This window comes from Mauremys reevesii, linkage group 7 (assembly GCF_016161935.1).
Source record: "Mauremys reevesii isolate NIE-2019 linkage group 7, ASM1616193v1, whole genome shotgun sequence".
Lineage (NCBI taxonomy): Eukaryota > Metazoa > Chordata > Testudines > Geoemydidae > Mauremys > Mauremys reevesii.
This window is the reverse complement of record NC_052629.1, coordinates 64,632,969-64,653,420: the sequence shown is the minus strand read 5'-3', so window position 1 is coordinate 64,653,420 and position 20,452 is coordinate 64,632,969. Positions and strand designations below refer to the sequence as shown.

Sequence of the window (20,452 nt, the reverse complement as noted above, 5' to 3'; positions counted from 1 at the left end):
GCTAATGGCATTTTGGGTTGTATAAGTAGGGGCATTTCCAGCAGATCGAGGGATGTGATCATTCCCCTCTACTCAGCACTGGTGAGGCCTCATTTGGAGTACTGTGTCCAGTTTTGGGCCCCACACTACAAGAAGGATGTGGACAAATTGGAGAGAGTCCAGCGGAGGGCAACAAAAATGATTAGGGGGCTGGAGCACATGACTTATGAGGAGAGGCTGAGGGAACTGGGATTGTTTAGTCTGCAGAAGAGAAGAATAAGGGGGGATTTGATAGCTGCTTTCAACTACCTGAAAGGGGGTTCCAAAGAGGATGGATCTAGACTGTTCTCAGTAGTAGACGATGACAGAACAAGGAGTAATGGTCTCAAGTTGCAGAGGGGGAGGTTTAGGTTGGACATTAGGAAAAACTTTATCACTAGTAGGGTGGTGAAGCACTGGAATGGGTTACCTAGGGAGGTAGTGGAATCTCCTTCCTTAGAGGTTTTTAAGGTCAGGCTTGACAAAGCCCTGGCTGGGATGATTTAGTTGGGTTTGGTCCTGCTTTGAGCAGGGGGTTGGACTAGATGACCTCCTGAGGTCCCTTCCAACCCTGAGATTCTATGATTCTAAGGAACCATACAGGCACAGTGGAATCCAACTAACAGTGTTTATTCAACTGATGCAGTATGCCAGACCTAGCTACATACACACATTGCCACTCTGGTTGGGTTCTGGCAACTTCTAAAATATAGAACAGTTAATAAAAATGTTAATAATTGGAGATATACCAATCTCCTAGAACTGGAAGGGACCTTGAAAGGTCATTGAGTCCAGCCCCCTGCCTTCACTAGCAGGACCAATTTTTGCCCCAGATCCCTAAGTGGCCCCCTCAAGGATTGAACTCACAACCCTGGGTTTAGCAGGCCAATGCTCAAACCACTGAGCTATCCCTCCCCCTTAGTGAGTACTACTAGAGTTCTCACAAATTATTTAAAGGGATACCACTTTATTCCTAACCCCTAGAAAGTAAAAGTGGTATGCTGCTTGGTCTATGGGTCTGAAACTGGCTTTGGGTGTGTGGAGCTCCTGGACTATACTGCACAGCACTTTGTGGTGTATGATGCTTTTGGTCATTCCAAACTCCCACCACTCCCCATGGGGTGGAGATGCCTCCTACAGCTGTTGAGGCAGCAGGAATTGATTCAGAAACCACTCTAACTGCTTTATCAGCAAACAATCTCTTGCTCAGAGAGAGTGTGAGTGTGAGTTCATCTGATTCTGGAGCTGGAGGAACCCAGCCCTGGGGAACCTAGGTCCTGCAGGATAGCTCCATTGGGAGGGACTTGCAGAAGGGAAAAGTGGAGCTCCATATGAACACAAGTGACACAAGTAGTATATTAATAGAATTACAGAACTCCCCCAGAAGAGTAACCCTAATAAATGAGCATACCCCACAGTAACAGCCACATCTGGTAACAATGCCAAGGAGAATTGAACCACATTTCAGCCACTAATGATTATGTGTGTGAAATGATTTTTAATGTGTATTTTGGGTTTGGCTGTTGCTGGGTTTTTTAGGAAGTTTGGGAAAACCAGAGCACCAGAAAAGCCTGATTTTTTCACACCCTGCACATTTACTGCCCCCTGCAGCTGCCTGAGCAGTAACATTGTGACATCAGAGATAATCAGTCACTTAGCACTCCCCCCACCCCCAGGTCATTTGCACACTGGGAAAGTCACCAGTGCCCTGGCTGTCATGGCAACAGCTGCCTTTGCTGATTTCCCCTAACATTATTTCAGAGGAGCTTCAGTCAAAGCCGGGCTTGGATCAGCTGCTACTCGGTTCCTTTGGGCTTGTACTGGGGTACTCTACACTGCTTTTCAAAGGTACTTGCTGAAAAGGGGGTTACATGAAACTAAGATCGAGAATTACAGCTCCTTCCATGTATATTGTTTATTTGCTTCTTACCCATTGGGCGCTATATATGGCTTTCTGAATATTTACTTGTCATCTCCTATCATCACAAGAAAGGCTCACAATTGTTCCCTCCTCAAACAAGAGTTTGTACAATGCTCAAATAAAAAAAACTGTGTTTAACATTAGTTAAAGTTGCTCTTATCAATAAACTAATCCACAAAAATTAGAAAATACAAAGTTTTTTACAGTCGGGACCCCCGCAGAGACCCAATGCACTCCCAACCAGACGAACTCCAGGATCTTCTTCTGGAGGCTGACCAGGCTTCTCAAGAGCAGCCTCAGGGTACTGAACTGGTGCTAGAGCATGGACAGGAACAGTTGGTTGATCACAAGTGCCCTGCCTCAAAGGGAAAGGCACCAAAGCACCCCATCCATCTCTGCAACTGGTCAGACAACCTGGCCTCTAGATTGATGCAATTCTCCAGCTGGGAAAGATTGGTGGCAGAAAGGTACATGCCAAGATAGAGCACTGGACTCCTGCTCCACCAGATGGCAGAGAACATGGATAGGAGAGAGACCACCTGATACCTGTACCCAACCATCAGGGCAGAGCTCTTGACTCAGTGGACCCATGCAGAGGAGACTGCTGAATAGATGGATTGGCAAGCCTCCACACATGCCAGTTCCTGGGCCACAAGGAGCACATTGTCAGCACATGGCAGTAGGGCTACTCTCAAGTCCAGCTTTCACAGTACCAACCTGTCACTCTCTTGCAGAGGAGACTGAGAAGAGCTCAATGGCAATAGCATACAGCTGCCCATAGAGCGGGCAGCCATGATGCACCCCTTGACCAAAGATGACAGGCTTGGTCAGGGCACAGTTGAGCTTCCCCAGGCATTCTGCAGAGGTGCACAGCACCTGGAGAAACTCCATGAATTGAAGACCAAAGCCAAACACCCGTGATCCACCCTGTCACAGGTGTTCTCCTGGTCAAGGGACAGGAGGTGGAGTGACCGACCATACCTACTCGCCAGCTGGAAAAGATCTCACACCAGACAAAGGTTGTCCTGGTTAGAGACTTATACAGTCTTCAGGGATTAATGCATTCCACCAAGTTTTTACAGTGACATTCCAGCAATGTTTGCAAAAGAGCTGGGTTTATTAGTCACCAAGAACACAGCATAAGAAATCCTTAGGTTGGCATAGAGACGTAAGATTAAAGCGTAGTTCATTCTGGTCAGCCCAGAGCACCAGGCAAGTTGTTGTGAACCCCATTTTCAGGCTCTCTGTCTCTCTCTCTGACTTCCTTCCTTAGGCTATGTCTACACTGCGCACCTTACAATGGCTCAGCTGTGCCGCTGCAGCTGCACCATTGTAAGGTGCGCAGTGTAGCTGCTCTTTATTGCCGGGATTGAGCTCTCCTGACGACAAAATAAAGCCACTCCCAACAAGGGGTGGTACCTGGGTCACCAGGAGTGTGGCTCCCGCTGACAAAGCGCTGTCCACACCAATGCTTCTCATTAAAACTTTTGTCATTCAGGGGGGTCTTTTTTCACACCCCTGAGCGAGGAAAGTGCAATGTAGATATGGCCTTAGTCAGCTCCCAGGTCAGAGAACTCCAAGGTTCTGCCACAAACCAACTCTTATTCCCTCACCTTACACCTCCCAGTCCTTTGTTCTTAAGCTGTAGTCTCTGTTCAGCTTCTCTGCTGAGAGTTGGGGAAATCCTCCTCCCTCTGGGTCATTGGTTGTTAGGTGTCAATGTCCTGGTGACTGGGCTTTCTATAGTCCTCTCGGATTTTCCACTGATATGGGTCTGTCTCGTTCAGTCCTTTTAATGACACATTCTGCCAGCTCAAACAGCTAGGCAACACACACACCTATGTGTCTCAGCCTGCCCCGAGAGCAAACTTATTCCCTCACTGTGTGGCCATGTAAAGCATTGAGGAAACTGAGGCACATTGGCTTCATAAAAAATATTACAAAAAATTCCTACTTCTTCAAAGCTATGACCTTACAGTCCAGGCTGAGTATTGATACTAGGCACCAATTCCTCATGTCATGGAGGTCCCACTTTTTGGACACCAGGGAAAGCATAGCCTGCCCTGCACAACATGAGACATGCCCCACTCCCCAGGGCCTTGGTCCAGACAATGGCAATGTCTAGCCCAAGAACGTTCCAGAATGCACAGTACAACTCTCAAGTTCAGCCCATTATTGCCTAGAGATTTTGTTAGGCATCAGATGGAGGGTTTCCAAGAACTCAGCCAGAGTAGAGGAAGCTCCAGCCAGTCCCGGTCACTCGCACTGACTGTAGGGAGTTCGTCCCATGGGATCTCACAAGCACCAGCATTAGTTGGACCATAGAGATGTCTGCATAGAAAGCTCCCATCCTTTCCTGCTTCTCTACTGGATCCGTAAGAGGGGTGCTGTCCTCTTCCAGGGGGCAGGTGGCATGCTTTTTCTCCATGGCATAGAAGCAGGAGCCGCAATCCACCTGCTGAAGAAGCTGGATACACGATCAGACAAAAGCATCCTGCGACCAATGGTCATCAAGGACCCAGAGCTCATCCTGCTTCTCCTGACACTACCTGCAGCAGGATGGATCCCCAGGGTGAGTGTCCAGGCACCTCTCCAGCTCCAAAACCTTCCACTCCAACTGCTCAATTGCCACATCCCTCCTCTGACTGGCCCCCCGATGTAGTCGTGGTAGAAGAACTAGGCATGCCTCTTCCCCACATCCCACCACCTCTACCCCCGCCGGGCCAGCCAGAACTTCCAGGAGGCTGTTAAAATGCCAGTAGGCCAGCCCCAGCTGCCCAGGCATCAAATAAACCATCACAGATACCACATGGTGGTCCAAGAAGGGGACCAACCTGATGCTGGAGGAGTGGGCCCACAAAGAGTTAAAATAGGAAACGTAAATGCGGTCCAGCCAGGAGTGGCATGACTGAGTATCCTCTACACAGGCACAGGAAAAGGAGGTAGAGTCATCCAGGTGGTGGTTGCTCCAGATATCTACCAGGGCGTAACAATCTCCCTGAGGACATCCACTGTGGCCTAGCACTTCTCTCATGCACATCCAGAGTGCTGTTAAAATCCCCACCCAGGACCAGGCACTTACGAGAATCCAAAGTGCCAAGGAAGGCAAAAGCCCACGGATACAACTGCACCCGCTTCGGGATTGGGTATTGGGGCACAGATGTTGACAAGATTGAGGATCAGCCCCTCCATGCAGACCCAGAGGTGCCGCTGGCACCCTGGCATGACCTTGGCAACCCCCAGGACCTTGGGCCATAGGTCCGGGAAAAACAGAATGGCCACCCAGCCCAAGAGTGCAGTGAGGTGGCTGAAGTACATCCTCTTCCCTCCCACTCCAGCTGGGTTTGGTGGCTGAATCTATGCGAGTCTCCTGCAGGAAGATCACAGAGTACCATCCCCACCCCTCCCAAAGCGAGGAGAGTACCTAGCATCAGCAGAGACTCATCCTACAGCCTCTTGTATTCGGAGATGCAATGGTAGTTGGTTTAATTGGGGGCAGCAGCACCACCTGCACCTGCACTTCCCAAAGGTGTCAGGGAATTGTGGAATCTGTGAGTTCACTGGTAGGCTGCGGAGTGCCACTTCTTGATCCCTTGACCCTCCCAAAATGGCCCTTGCACCCTGGAAGAGGAGATTGAACCCCCCCCCACCCCCCACTTCTGGAGACTACCTTCCTCCTGGGTCTTCCAGGAATTGGTACAGCTTGTCCTGTAGCATGGCAGGGGCTGCAAGGTCTCCAGACCTGACTGAGCCCATGGACTCCCAGTCATCCTCCAGCTGGCCCCCATCAACATCTCCACAGCCTTTTGGGCAGGGGAGTGTTTACCCTTACTTTGATGGTGATGGAACGCTGGCATACCACCACCTTTACCACATTGTCCAACTCGTCCCCGGACAAAGGAGTACAGAAGTGGAGCACAGAAGCCCCTGGTGGAGCAGGGAAGGAAACAAATACAGCCCTTCGGTTAAGTGCCCCTTCTCCATGCATTTATGGAACTCAAACATCTACAAACACAAGATCCCTTCCTCCTTCCTTCTCTCTTGCTTTTCCTTGCTGCAGAAATTGCTGGCATTGGATCATCCATGATCACAATGGACAGCCCCAAGCCTTCCCTGCCCTCAGTGTACAGCAAATTCAACACATCCATTGTTGTGCTCAACCAGGAGGAGCAAGCAAACCCATGAATGATTAGTTGTATCTTTTATTAACCTCGGGGGCAAGGCCTTTTCTGCTTGTCTTTACTTGTCATTCCTTGTGAATCTGCTCCAGTGACCTTCATACTTTCTTCTTCATGCTTTTAAATCCTCGGCTGGCGCCCTGCCCGAAGCAAATAGTTGATGGGATTCTGCAACAAAAATATACCATGTTAATACAAAAATCTTGATGTCTTGTTTTTTTGTACTTATGTATGTGCCACTCAGAGCACACTTAACCGGAATGGTCACTTTGCTGAGATACCTAACAAGAAACCAACTTAGTCTGGTAGGAAATGACAATGACTGCTGTTTAACAGAGAGCGCATTAGCAAAAGTTCTGCTTCATAGGGACACAGTCAGCAATGTAAAGGCAGGACCTGAACGGGGAAGGATTGGTCTGTGAGGAGACCGCATACTTCTACCTCTCCTTGGCAACCCTTTAGTTCTCCACACCCTAAACTCTTTAAAAATCCCCCTAGCCCTTATGAACGCTATTTATCATCATCATCATCATCAATGACCTGGAAGAAAACATAAAATCATGACTGATAACATTTGCAGATGATACAAAGATTGGGAGAGTGATAAATAATGAAAACGACATGTCACTGATTCAGAGCGATATGGATCACTTGGTAAACTGGCCACAAGCAAACAACAGGCATTTTAATACAGTTAAATGTAAAAGTATACATTTGGGAATAAAGAATGTAGGCCATACTTACAGGATGGGGGACCCTACCCTGGGAAGCAGTGACACTGAAAGAGATTTGGAGGTCGTGGCAGATAATCAACTGAACATGAGTTCCCAGTGTGACACTGTGGTCAAAAAGCTAATGTGATCCTGAGATGCATAAACAGGGGAATTTCAAGTAGGAATAGAGAGGTTATTTTACCTCAGTATTTGCCACTGGTGCAACTGCTTCTGTTATACTGTGTCCAGTTCTGGTGCTCATGATTCAAGAAGGATGGTGATAGATTGGAGAGGGTCCATAGAACGATTAAAGAATTAGAAAACATGCCTTACAGAATCACAGGACCGGAAAGGACCTCAAGATCATCTGGTCCAGTCCCCTGCACTCATGGCAGGACTACGTATTATCTAGACCATCCCTAACAGGTATTTGTCTAACCTGCTCTTAAAATCTCCAATGATGGAGATTCCACAACCTCCCCAGACAATTTATTCCAGTGCCTAACTACCCAGACAGTTAGGAAGTTTTTCCTAATGTCCAACCTAAAACTCCCTTGCTGCTATTTACGCCCATTGCTTCTTGCCCTATCCTCAGCGGTTAAGAACAATTTTTCTCTCTCTTCCTTATAACAACGTTTTATGTACTTGAAAACTGTTATGTCCCCTTATAATGATAAGCTACATAGATTGAGCTTCTTGAGTGTAACAAAATGAAGGTTAAGGGTGACTTGATTACAGTCTACAAGTATCTACATGGGGAGCAAATATTTAATTATGGGCTCTTCAATTAGCAGATAAAGATATAATACGATCCAAAGGCTGGAATTTGAAGCTAGACAAATTCATACTGGAAATAAAGGCATACATTTTTAATGGTGAGAGTAATGAATCATTAGAACAATTTACCAAGGGTCACAATAAATTCTCCATCACTGACAACTTTTAAAGCAAGATTGGATGTTTTTCTAAAAGATCTGCTCTAGGAATTATGGTATTTTGGGGGAAGTTCTCTGGCCTGTGACATACAGGAAGTCAGGCTAGATGATCACAATGGTCCCTTCTGGCTTCGGAATCTATGAATGATACATTCTGTTCACATTTTGAAGGGTTTTTAACAGATGCAGCGGTGTCTGCCTACAGAAAACCTGAAACAGCATCTGTGAGGTTTGAATTTCCCTGTTCATCTCATCCAGTCGGTGAGTTATTGTTAGGCATCTGAGCTGACATGTCAACACTTAACTATTTCACTGCCCAAAGGAGAGGGGGGAAAAATATCATTATGAAGATCTGCACAAGCCACTAAGGGCAGGTCCATACTCACTGCGCGGGTCGACGCGGTGAGTTCGACTTCTCGGAGTTCGAACTATCGCGTCTAATCAAGACGCGATAGTTCGAACTCCCCGCGCGCTCCGGTCGACTCTGGAACTCCACCACCGCGAACGGCGGTGGCGGAGTCGACCTTGGAGCTGCGGCGTTCGACCCCGCCGCGTCTGGACGGGTAAGTCAGTCAAACTAGGGTACTTCGAGTTCAGCTACGCTATTCGCGTAGCTGAACTTGCGTACTCTAGTTCGACCCCCCCTCCTTAGTGTAGACCAGGCCTAAGAGTAACAGCTCATTTTGGCACCATGTGTGTTACACCTGGAGGATACTTCCTCTTATTCCTCCCTCTTCCTAAATCAAGGAGCCAACCCCAAGAGGCTAGCAGGGCAAGCCTCACCAAGGGGGAGTCAAGCCCAGCAGAACACACATGATCATTTTTTGAAAATCTGCAGTTTAACGTGAGCAGTGTCTTATTTTAGCATCTGAAGCAGAAGGACCTTATTTTGTGGGCAGAACTTGGAAAACCACTACTTGCCCCCATTCAACTTTTTGGTAAAGTGAAGTTTAAGTTATACATTTGTATCTTAAAGGAGACTGAAAAGTCTGTGACTAGGCCCTGTCTACACAACAAAGTTACACTGATTTAACTTCATTGGTTTAGAAAGCAATATAGCTAAATGGGTGCAATATCCTTTTGTGGGCTTTGAAATTTTTACCATTATTATGGGTAGGCAAGGCTTGAAGCCTGGGACTGAGGCCTGAGCCAAGTTAGGTAATTTTACAAAACTATTCACCCTGTTTTTCTGGACCACTGTTAGCCCTTGTGTAAGCAAGTCTCCTGCAGCTAGAGCCATTTTTCCACCATCTCATTTGAACTTTTTTCACCATATTAACGGTCAATATGGTAAAAATGTGCCTGGCCAGTAGAGCCTCGTCTATACTACGGCTCCCACCAGTCCTAATGCCAGCTTAGCAGAACTGGTGGGGAATTGTTGTTAAGAGAAAGTGACTAGATTAGGTTTGAGAGAAAATGCAAATAATAAAACAGCAGAAATGCTGACAAGTTAATTAGATCCCTAGAATTATTTTTGAGTTAAAAGCCTCAGGTGTTACTAACAATTAGGGCTGTCAATTAATCACTGTTAATTCAAGTGATTACATCAAAACAAATTAACCCAATTAAAAAATTAACTGTGATTAACTGCAGTTTTAATCACACTGTTAAACGATAATAGAATACCAATTTAAATTTATTATAAATAGTTTGGATGTTTTTCTACATTTTCAAATATATTAATTTCAATTGCACAGAATACAAAATGTACAGTGCTCACTTTATATCTTTATTACAAATATTTGCACTGTAAAAAAGAAAGAAATCGTATTTATCAATTCACCTAATACAAGTACTGTAGTACAATCTCTATCATGAAAGTGCAACTTACAAATGTAGAATTTTTTTTTTTAACATTACTGCAGTCAAAAACAAAACAATGTAAAACTTTATAGCACCTACAAGTCCACTCAGTCCTACTTCTTGTTCAGCCAATCACTAAGACAAACAAGTTTGTTTATATTTACAGGAGATAATGCTGCCCGCTACTTATTTACAATGTCACTTGAAAGTGAGAACAGGCATTCACATGGCTGTTGCAGTCAGCGTTGCAAGGTATTTATCGGCCAAATATGCTAAACATTCTTATGCCCTGTCATGCTTCGACTTGCAAAATATTTGTAATAAAAATAATTATATAAAGTGAGCATTGTATTCTGCATTGTAACTGAAATCAATATATTTGAAAATGTAGAAAAACATCAAAAAATACTCATAATACATTTAAATTGGTACTCTATTATTGTTTACAAGTGTGATTAAAATGGCAATTAATTGTGATTAATTTTTTTAATAGTTTGACAGCCTAACAATACATATAAGGAACTTCAGATTTTAAAGAAAAGAATACCTATATAGGGATAGGTTTTGACCCCCATCCTGGCCCCTGTGCATTGCTGCAGTAGCATACAAGAGCTGTACAGGAACCACAATTGACTCTACACTGCCCTTTGCAAGTCACAGTTAACCAGAGGCTGCTCTAACTATACTGATGGCAGTTTCAATCCACAGAGCAGCCCAGAATTTGGAGCAACCTTTGCACAACCTCACCTCACCTGCTGGAGGTGCTGCACACAATCAAATCTACTTGCTTTAACTGGATCCTAAGAAAGACTCAAGAGAAGACTGCACCCCTTCTGGGTCCCCCAGGCTGGCTGATTATTTAAAAAAGGTGAATTTGAGGGCATTTCCTTGGGTGAGTGTGTGCTTCTCATTCATTACACTTCTCTGTTACTGCAAAGATTCTCAGTTGTGACCGCAAGAATCAAAGAAATGAATCACTATCAATGCACAAAGCAGTCATTTGCTGCTGCCACCTGTTAAGTACAGAAACAGCAGTTTAATCCTAGTAAACTGCAAACAAACACCAAGAATTTGCTTTTTTTCTTCAAACTCTTTGCAAACATCAATTAAAAATGATGTTAACTTTTCAGAAGTGCTAAGCTTTGTGCATAAATGTGTATTTAGAAGGCTCAGCCCTCACTTGGGATGAGCACTTAAAGGTATTACTTTAAAATACATCACAAGAGCATCCAAAGCCCCAGTTAAGGTCATGGCTCTATTGCGCTAGGTACTGCCCCAGCACATATGAAGACCTGATCCCTGCTGCAAGGAATTTACATAAAGGAAAACAGACCTGGATTTATAGAGCTTTTTCTCCTGCAGTGATGAAATTGGGCCACTCACAGGCTGGGTGGGATTCTCCACGCTCTCACTTGGACAGATTTCCATGGAATCCACTTGCGACTGCTCGAAAGTCTCCACATTCACATCCATTGGCATGCTCACATCCAGCTTAGAGGGAGGCTTACTGTGCTTGGTGCTGCTGCAGAAACAAAACTCTCCTTTCAGGAGCTGCCAACTGCCTCCTAGTCAGCTTAGGCTCAAGGGCCCAAGGTCATTTGACCAGGAGGCTACAAAACAAATTAAGTAAAACAGGCTCAGGAGAGTCAGAGGGGGGCTAGCAGATGGCAGCAAGTGTCCTTGGTCACTCTGGGTGGCCTGTAAAATATTCAAGCAAGCAGAGCACTGTAGTGCTAGAGGGAAGCTGGCTCACAGGAGGAGCTCTCTTACAAGGGGGTCTGCAGAGTGGAGAGTCGGAACTACTGCATTACAGTACATGGGCTTCACCACAAGCTTCCTTCTTATGCCCATAAAGCATAACTGGGTTCATCTGGCTGAGCAGGGTCAACGAGTTTCCTTCCGTCCATTGCTTACAGAGTCATGCTCCAAAGATAAGAATGTTGGTGCCTGATCCGTGGCTAAGAAAGACACTTTCTACAATCAGCAGTTCACTTTCTTTCTACGTTCTAAGCCATTCAACTGAAAACTAGTGATAACCGAGTGGGTTTGATTGCCTGAGAGATCACTGGCCATTGCTAGTGTCACTGCTCAGATCAGTCTGTAAGAGCCAATGGCTCTGCCCCACTGTGTGCTTACTAAACTGTTAAGGATAGAGATTACCCTTCATTGCTAAATAAGCCTCCATGGTTCCCCAGCCTTGGAATAGGAATGGTAACATTAAGGGAGAGACGAAAAAGTTGATTAGTAACATCATTGCTTCACGTAAGTGTGTCTGTATCCATACCACTACTACATAACTTCTTACAGCCACCTGGGAAATGGGCATGCCTACGCATGGGGCCAATCAGGACTTTGCTTCTCCAGCTGTTCATGTAGCACTGAAAGGAATCCTATGTAAGTATCTATAGCAGTCTCTCTCTCTCCTCTTCCTCCAGACTCAGCTGCACACTCGTGGCTGGCTCCTCTCCCTTAATGCTTCCACTGCTCCATGGCCAGGACAGAGAGCCAAGCACCAAACAAAGGAGCATGCCTCTGTTCTGCCATGTTTTTCAACCAGAATAGAGAGTGATGCAGAAGAGGTGAGGGACAGGCATCATATGGCTGTGGGCAGCACCCTAACCCACAGATAGCATGAACTGGGCGGGAATGGCTCTGGCCCTTGCTTGTGCAGGGTCACTGGTACCCTCTGGTTGACTTGCCAGCCTCCTCCACCTGGGATAGGATTCCTGAACATGTGTTGGGCTCTCCAGGCCCATGCACTCACTCTGGGGATGGATTCCTGCACTTGACACAGCTTGGCAGGCCTTTTCCTGCCACCGACGCCACAATAGAGACTGTTTGCCCTTCAGCCCTGCACTCACTCACCTCCCTGAAGTACACAGGCAGAGAAGGGAACAGAGTGCACCCTTTGGAGCAGAGCAGGTGCTGCAGATTGCAGCTCGGCTCTCTGTACTTCAGGGAGAGTGCAAGGGAAGCAAGGGGCTTGGCAGAATGGGGAGGACTCATTGGTTCACTGATGAGGAGTGAGCAAATGTCTTTTTAGCACCCCTTTCACTCACGTGATGTGGGTGAGTCACCCCTGTTGGAAGGACCTGAAGGCCAGTATTCCTTGGCTCATGAATTCGCATGCTAGGCTCTAACATTTTTGCATTCAGTAAACAACCTCTTTATACTCCAGAGGCCAGAAATAAACTAGTGCAATTACGGGAAGGGAATGCAGGAGCTCTGGAATCTGACACTAGCTTGTGTAAATATGAAGTGCTACTGACTAAGCCCAGAGAAGCATGAGATTGCTGGATTGTCAGGTGTTCTCTGCTTCTGAGGCCCAGTCCCCAGCACACAGAAGGATAAATGCTTGCTTTGGCAGTGTATTTGGCACTTACCTTTTAGCTTTTTTTGGTTTATCAAATCGAAAATCAGAAGGATAAAGATGTACTTTGACTAAGTGATCTTTTCGGTCTTTGCTGCTCTTGAACTTCTCCACACAGCCTTCTACCAAACACTGATACTAAAAAGCAAGAAGAGGGAAAGGTAATTCTAAAACTTATGCAGTATAAGCAAGATGGGAGTTATTCACACAGAATTTCTCCAAGGCAAGACAAGATGTCTACCTGGCACTTCCATACTGATACACAGTACTAAAGATGTATCATCATCATCTACTGGATCCTCTCTGAAAAGTGATTTAGTCCAATCACAAACTATTGGGCTCTACAACTTCTGTTTATGCATGAGGGAAATGTCATTCCCTCCACCACAGGAACCACTGGGGGTAGTATATTTTATGGCCTGTGTTATTAAAACCATATGATTGTGTGGTTCCTTTTAGCCTTAAAAACCTATGAAACCCAATATAATTCACACATTACAATCTTCAAGTTACATGGGTGCACTGAGATTGTTTCACAAAATTTGGAACTAGTTTAATTTGTTGGGAAACTACTTCTATCTCTAGTATTAGGAAGTACTTCTATCTCTAGTATTAGGAAAATATTGTTTATTTTCTGCCACCCCTTGCACATGGTTTCTTGACTGCATGTGTATGAGGTAAAGTCCAAACTAATAAGGCCCATCAGGCAAAATCCTGGAGAGTGCAATACTGGCTCCCCAAGTACCTGCACATGGTGGCAGCAGGAAACCTCCTCGATCAAAAATGTGTAGTTTACAGAGGACAGAAAAGAGAAGTATCTGCTGTCTGAACTCAGGATGCTTAGATATTAGCAAAGTTGGAAGCTAGTGGATAAATGTAAAGTAATGCACATTGGAAAAAATAACCCCAACTAGACATACAATCTGATGGGGGCTAATTTAGCTACAACTAATCAGGAAAGAGATCTTGGAGTCCTTGTGGATAGTTCTCTGAAGACTTCCACGCAGTGTGCAGCGGCAGTCAAAAAAGTGAACGGGGTGTTAGGAGTCATTAAAAAAGGGATAGAGAATAAGATGGAGAATATCTTATTGCCCTTATATAAATCCATGGTACACCCACATCTTGAATACTGCATACAGATGTGGTCTGTTCATCTCAGAAAAGATATACTGGCATAGAAAGTTCAGAAAAGGGCAACTAAAATGATTAGGGGTTTGGAACAGGTCCCATATGAGGAGAGATTAAAGAGGCTAGGACTTTTCATCTTGGAAAAAAGGAGATTAAGGTGGGATATGATAGAGGTATATAAAATCATGAATGGTGTGGAGAAAGTGAATAAAGAAAAGTTATTTACTTGTTCCCATAATATAAGAACTAGGGGCCACCAAATGAAATTAATGGGCAGCAGGTTTAAAACAAATAAAAGGAAGTTCTTCACACAGCGCACAGTCAACCTGTGGAACTCCTTACCTGAGGAGGTTGTGAAGGCTAGGACTATACCAGGGTTTAAAAGAGAACTAGATAAATTCATGGAGGTTAAGTCCATTAATGGCTATTAGCCAGGATGGGTAAGGAATGGTGTCCCTAGCCTCTGTATGTCAGAGGGTGGAGATGGATGGCAGGAGAGAGATCACTTGATTGTTACCTGTCAGGTTCACTCCCTCTGGGACACCTGGCATTGGTCACTGTCGGTTCACAGGATACTGGGCTGGATGGACCTTTGGTCTGACCCAGTACGGCCGTTCTTATGTTCTTAGGTTGATTAAACCAGTTAACAATTCCAACTCCACAGATGGGCAAACCGACTACTTTAGCACTGCACATGCAGGACAGAGCCTGTTTGACAGGAGACCCATTTTCCTTGTTTCTTTCCTTTAGGTACTATTATCCTAGGGAGAAGTTAGCTCAAGTCAGACTTACACACTTGTGTTTATCCACTTATTCTCATTTTTACAATAAGCAAAGGAGAGAGGATGGCTAGTCCTACATGCAGGAGATCTGGGTTCTACTCCTGGCACTGTGTATGACCATGGGAAAGTCTCTTCCTCTCAAAGAGCCACAGTTTCTTCATTAGAAAAACAAAAATAATACATTCTTAAATCCCTGGACATTGAGGCATAAAGAACATGTAGTGCTTAGAGATAGAAGGAACTAGAGACTGAAAAGAATGTTATTGTTTTCCTTTTGCATGAATCAACTTGTGTCTTGTGCTCTGTCTATAACTAGGACCGTATCAAATACACAGTCCGTTTTGGTCAATTTCACAGTCACAGAATTTTAAAAATAGTACATTTTATGATTTCAGCTATTTAAATCTGAAATTTCACAGTGTTGTAATTGTAGGGGTCCTGACCTAAAAATGAGTTGGGGGAGAGGGGGAAGCAAGATTATTGTGCAGGGGGTGGGGGTGAGGGGTGTTACTAGAATGTTCTCACATGCTGGATACACAATGAAATCTTTGCTTGCAACTCACCATATTTTGCTTCTCTGCCATTATCTGGAAGAGAGAGTCATGCCACTCCAGGATGTGAGTATCCAACAGATGCACAGAGGGGAAAGAGCGTTTGCAGAAAGAGCACATGTTCCTGTGCAGTGTGTTGTAGTGATGTTCGTAACCCTCTAAGGTATCAAAGACCTGGCAGCACCCAACAATATGACAACAGAATTCTGACACCCTAGAAGGAAGCGATGAAAACATTTGTATTTTTAGTTTTTGTCAAGGCCACCCAGAGCATGTGAATCAGTTCTTCTGCATACATCTAAATAAAATCTTTACATTATGGTAGTTTTCGTTAATATCTACTCGACACAGGAGAAGATGAGCACTATTAAACTGGAGAGACAACAGAATTAGTTTGTGAGGATTTTGTAATTAGGAACTCATATTTGTGGCTCAAACTCCTTTTACCTAACTCACAGCTAGAACCTGTGGGTCATGCATACAGAGCTGAACTTACAATTAATTATGTAATGAATTAATACTGAGCAGCAGTATGAGGTATGAGCTTTATATTTCAAAATCCTGGTAGATCTCTATGAAATAGCTCACTTTGTTCTCTAGGTGCCTTTGAGTTTTTTCTGGGATGACTACTGAATATTTTGAAACTAGATGGAAATCTTGGGTTCATTTTGACAAGGTTATTTTCCCTGACCAAACATCTGCATATTTTCCCCTGAACTCCAAATCTTTTTTAACTGACTGAAGTAATGATCTATCATGTAATTTACTCAGATCTTCTAGGTTAGCTGAGATTTAAATTCCCTGGTTCCTTCGGGAATGCATTGCCCATTTATACCCATGTTTTCTGAAGGGATGATTTCTCCAGATCTGGCAAAGAGATAACCAACATTTCAGATTTAACATCATTTTAAAGCCAAATGCTTCCTCAACACCTGAATTTCTTTCAATAACTATAGGGAAAGCTTCAAGTTCAATAACTATCACATCTTCCACCTGTAAGGCACTTTGTGATGTCTTCCTTCCTTCTCCGTTTCCATGATTAGCACAAAAAATAAAGGAGATTGAAAACATCCCTGTCTCATGTCTGTATAACTCAGACAGATAAGACTCAACTCCAATCACTTATGCTGATGTTTTTGAACTGGTGTATAGAGAAATATTCCTCTTAAGGAAAGAGGCCAAAGCTTATTTGAAGTTGCAACAAACAAGCAAAAAAACCTGTACCATCCATCAAGAGACCTCTCTTTGTCAAGAAATACCAAAGGGGAATCAGTTTACTTTGATCTGGTACTAGGAATGATTGAAAGTACTCCACAACTATTCAACATTTGTTTATCCTTAATGAATCCAGTCCAAGCCAGATGTATACAACACTGACAGACAGTATGGACCACAAACTGGTAGTTAGAGGGAGGGTCAAAATTCAATCAAATGCATTTTTGTTAACAGGACCCACAACAGAATTTGTATGAACGACACCACTTACTTGGATCTTTCGGTAACTTCGGTAACATTTGTTAGGATATCTTGGAGATACAAGTGTCTATGAATGTCTCCATCCTGGAACAGGGAATAGCGATTATACGCATGTGTCATGAATAGTTAGTAAAGGGTTAAAGCATAGTACCTGGTGGGCACCTGACCTGAGGACCAATCAGGGAAGAGATTTTGAAACTCCTAGGAGGGAACTTTTTCTCTCTGTTTGGGGGGGTCTTTGTCTTTGGCCGTTTGGAGTTCAAGAGACCAGACGAGTTAATCAAGTCCCTACAAGTTCCACCTTTCTGAACTAATTTCTTCTAGTCAAGATAGTGAGTATTAGAAAGATACTTTGTGTCCTTATCTAATAATCCTATGTTTGCAATTCTGTGTGTTTGTTATTGATTATTCTTAATTCTACTTGTACTGGTTGTACTGAGAAAGAGAGAGGATTCTCTCCAGAACTTAGCAAGGTTATACCCTATGAGTGCCCAGCTTGGATTCATAGAGATTCTGTATTTTCTTTTTGTTCTCTTAATAAATTATTTTCTTTTCTTTGGACTTGGTTAATTCCTTCCCTTGGGGAAATTCAGGGGAAGGGGAGGGGGAAGTGGGCTGCTTCCCTGTGTGTAGAGATTCAAGGCGTTTGAATCCAGGCACCTCTGTCTCCGGAGCAGGCTGGAGAGAGGGAAGAGGGGGGAGGGGGAAGGTTCCTCCTCTGTGAATTGATCTGTGTTCCCAAGGGGGGAACAGGGGTGTCCCGGCCCACGGAATTGACCGGGTGGTGGCAGCCGAAGGGGAGACCTACCCTAGGATTTTGGGGTGGGGGGAAGACATGCTGGTCCTCACTTTGAAACCGGCCAGTTTCAAGTGAGGGTGCAGACCAGGACAGCATGTTACAGCAATGTGTGTTCAAAAAGCAAATTGGAAATTATTTTTATTCTCAACAAGTAACTCTGTTAAAAGAGAGTTAAGAATGAGAATACATGTTACTGTGAACTTGACTCGGGATCAAGCATAATATATTGATCTAACTTTGCTAAACCCAGCTTATAGACCACGATTAAAAGTGCAGCTTGGCATACTCAACAGAGCCCCAGGGCTTGTGTACACATATGTACCAGTGTCCTCTACTGTTACTATCAGCTGCTTTGTTGCTAACAACTGAGAACATAATTCTAGAGACACTCAAGGTCGCCGAGACTAACTCATGGGCATAATGTTTGAAAAGGATCACACATCCAAAGGGGATTCTTCTTTAGCTGAAGTGGAAAGGGGCTGTGCTTTTGGAGCAGGAGTCAAGAGTTCTCTCTGTGCCATGGCTGAGAAGTTCCAAGTGGCTAAATCGGGCAGCACAGCAACAAATATGCTGCTATCATGGCCTGGTTTCAGAATTCTTCTTGTTAAATTAAAAAAAAAGGGGGTGGGAACAGTCCACTGCAGCTTTCAAAGAAGCACAGTCACTTTGAACCATTTTACTTGTAAATCTGTTTCCATACAACTTCTTTTCTGCCATTATAATCACATTTACACATCTGCATGCATCATGTTGCCCTAGCTGCATATCAGAGCATTCTGGAATAGACTCAGCAGTTAGGTAATAAAGGTAATAATTGGAGATATACCAATCTCCTAGAACTGGAAGGGACCTTAAAAGGTCATTGAGTCCAGCCCCCTGCCTTCACTAGCAGGACCAATTTTTGCCCCAGAACCCTAAGTGGCCTCCTCAAGGACTGAACTCACAACCCTAGGTTTGGCAGGCCAATGCTCAAACCACTGAGCTATCCCTCCCCCCACAGTGCCTCACCAGATATAGTGCCCTGACAGGCACCACTAAAACAGAACACTACACTTCAGACATCATATCACAGAAAGCTAGGAGGACAGAAGACTGCTGAATGTTACAGCGAGACTGCCATGTTCCAGCCTAGGCAACACATTGAGCTGCCAGTCATGCCATTAACTAGTTACAAACTCAGTTAACAGTGCCAGAATCTATAACCAAAGGCAGAGGCCTCACTATCCAGGTGAAAGACAACAAACCCACCCTAGATGCTGGGAAAGGGGAGGATTGTAACTCCTTCCAGGGTGTTGTCCTTGGCCCTGCTAGAGGGCTCTAGTTTTTGTATCTGCTAACAGAAGTCTCATATATTTGATGCCCACTTGTGTGCGTCTCACCCCAACCTGGCCGCTGAAAAGAACTCTCTGTTCCACCCTCACAACGTAGGGCCTTTTAGCTGCTGTGATGAAGAGCGGTGGTGATGGTGGATGATGAGTCTGCACAGTTCTGCTCCTGGTCCTAACTGGTTTGGAAGTTTGTCCTCAACCTCTGTGACGAACTCTAGTGCTTGTCTTTGCTGCTGCTGCTGCTGCTGCTCGGACATTTCCTGAGAGCTGCACAACACAGAGGATTCCTGACCGTCATTGCTACTTACACAGCTCTGAAAAGCAGCAGAGATACTACAGACACCTGTCTGCAGACTTAGACTCACCTCAGTTTGCTTTGCACTAAAAGACTTTTTTTGCAACCAAAAGGGCTAGAGACATGAGGATCTACATAAAACTATGTCATGGACTGTAGCAGAGTGGTCACATAGGACCCATGTCCAAGAGCCTAAAGACCCTGTCCATCACAGTGCCCAGCCCATCGGGGATCAGGAAGATTTAACCTACAGCATTCCCCAGCTAGACCAAATGAAGGACTCATCCCTGGAGGTTGCTGGGCTGGACTGGTTCCTGCCACCAGTAGGACAGGCTTACAGCCAGTCTCACAGTTTAGGGCAATTTTCCTGAAACCACAGGTCCTGAGTCACATGATTACATAAAACGCTCCCTTCGTTCAACAGGAGCATAGTGTTAACGCTCCTGATTTGGGGGGAATGGGATTCTGGCTGCGGCTCGGGCCCTCCTGGCAATGCCGTGAGACGCTCCAGGCGTCTGGAAAATTTGAGCCCTCTCTTTGGCTGCCTGCTGCGGGCGGAACAGCGTGAGGAGCGAGCAGAGGTGAGGCGCGGGTAGGGGCACAGGAACAGCTCCAGGACAACGGGGGTCACGGCGGGGATCGCGAATTCACGGGTCAGCCCGAAACACACGGTACTGCCAAAGGGAGCCTCGGCTGGGTCCAGCTGGTGATCTGTGCTCTGGCGGCACTGGAGAGCAGGTGTCTCTCGCGGGCCGGGCAGCCGGCGGGCACTGGGTCGGAGGAACCCGGGGGGGGGGGGCGAGGCTGAGAACAGCGCTCGCTGCTCTTCGTCCCGGCTGGCGCCGTCGAGCGCGCAGGTACCCTCTCCGCTGGGACTGCATTTCCCATCCTGCCCCGCGGGTAGCAGGCCAGAGGCCACGCGAGGGCTGCCGGGAGCTGTAGTCGCAGCCGGGGCCTTACCTCAAAGAACTCGTGCTGGCGATGGAAGCGGAGGCGGCTGGGGGAGAAGCAGAACGGGGCCCGAGGCGGCGTGCGGAGCCGGACGGGCAACACGGGCCGCTCCACACGCAGCGAGACGCTGAGCTCCGGCGGCAGCAGCATCCTCTCGAAGTCCCCGCGAACAGGGCGCGCTCACCGGACCGCCATCTTCCGCGG

At 45.6% G+C, this 20,452-nt stretch overlaps 2 protein-coding genes and 1 long non-coding RNA gene across 6 annotated transcripts in view; 2 read left to right on the top strand and 1 right to left on the bottom strand.

Moving 5' to 3' along the window:
* The first annotated feature begins 1,695 nt into the window (after positions 1–1,695).
* Positions 1,696–10,451, top strand: LOC120409302. Of its 2 annotated transcripts, XR_005601243.1 has the most exons (4): positions 1,696–1,866; positions 7,166–7,256; positions 7,937–8,026; positions 10,277–10,451. It is a non-coding gene; the product is annotated as an uncharacterized LOC120409302 (long non-coding RNA). The 2 variants fall into 2 exon arrangements; XR_005601242.1 differs by lacking the exon at positions 7,166–7,256 and having other exon boundaries at positions 1,718–1,866.
* Positions 6,124–20,422, bottom strand: ZNF511 (zinc finger protein 511). Of its 3 annotated transcripts, none has more exons than XM_039547096.1 (6): positions 20,258–20,422; positions 16,886–16,959; positions 15,412–15,613; positions 12,952–13,076; positions 10,902–11,090; positions 6,124–6,285 (listed from the first exon to the last, which is right to left on the bottom strand). In XM_039547096.1, exons 1-6 carry the CDS (start codon positions 20,396–20,398, stop codon positions 6,216–6,218), a joined length of 801 nt encoding a protein of 266 aa, XP_039403030.1. In that variant the 5' UTR covers positions 20,399–20,422; the 3' UTR covers positions 6,124–6,215. The 3 variants fall into 3 exon arrangements, with proteins under 3 accessions (XP_039403030.1, XP_039403032.1, XP_039403031.1); XM_039547098.1 differs by having other exon boundaries at positions 10,952–11,090; XM_039547097.1 differs by having other exon boundaries at positions 10,902–11,087.
* Positions 20,324–20,452, top strand: part of TUBGCP2 (tubulin gamma complex associated protein 2) — a 77,728-nt gene continuing 77,599 nt past the window's right edge. The window contains exon 1 of the mRNA XM_039547094.1: positions 20,324–20,452. The gene's annotated coding sequence lies outside the window, so the exon portion shown is untranslated.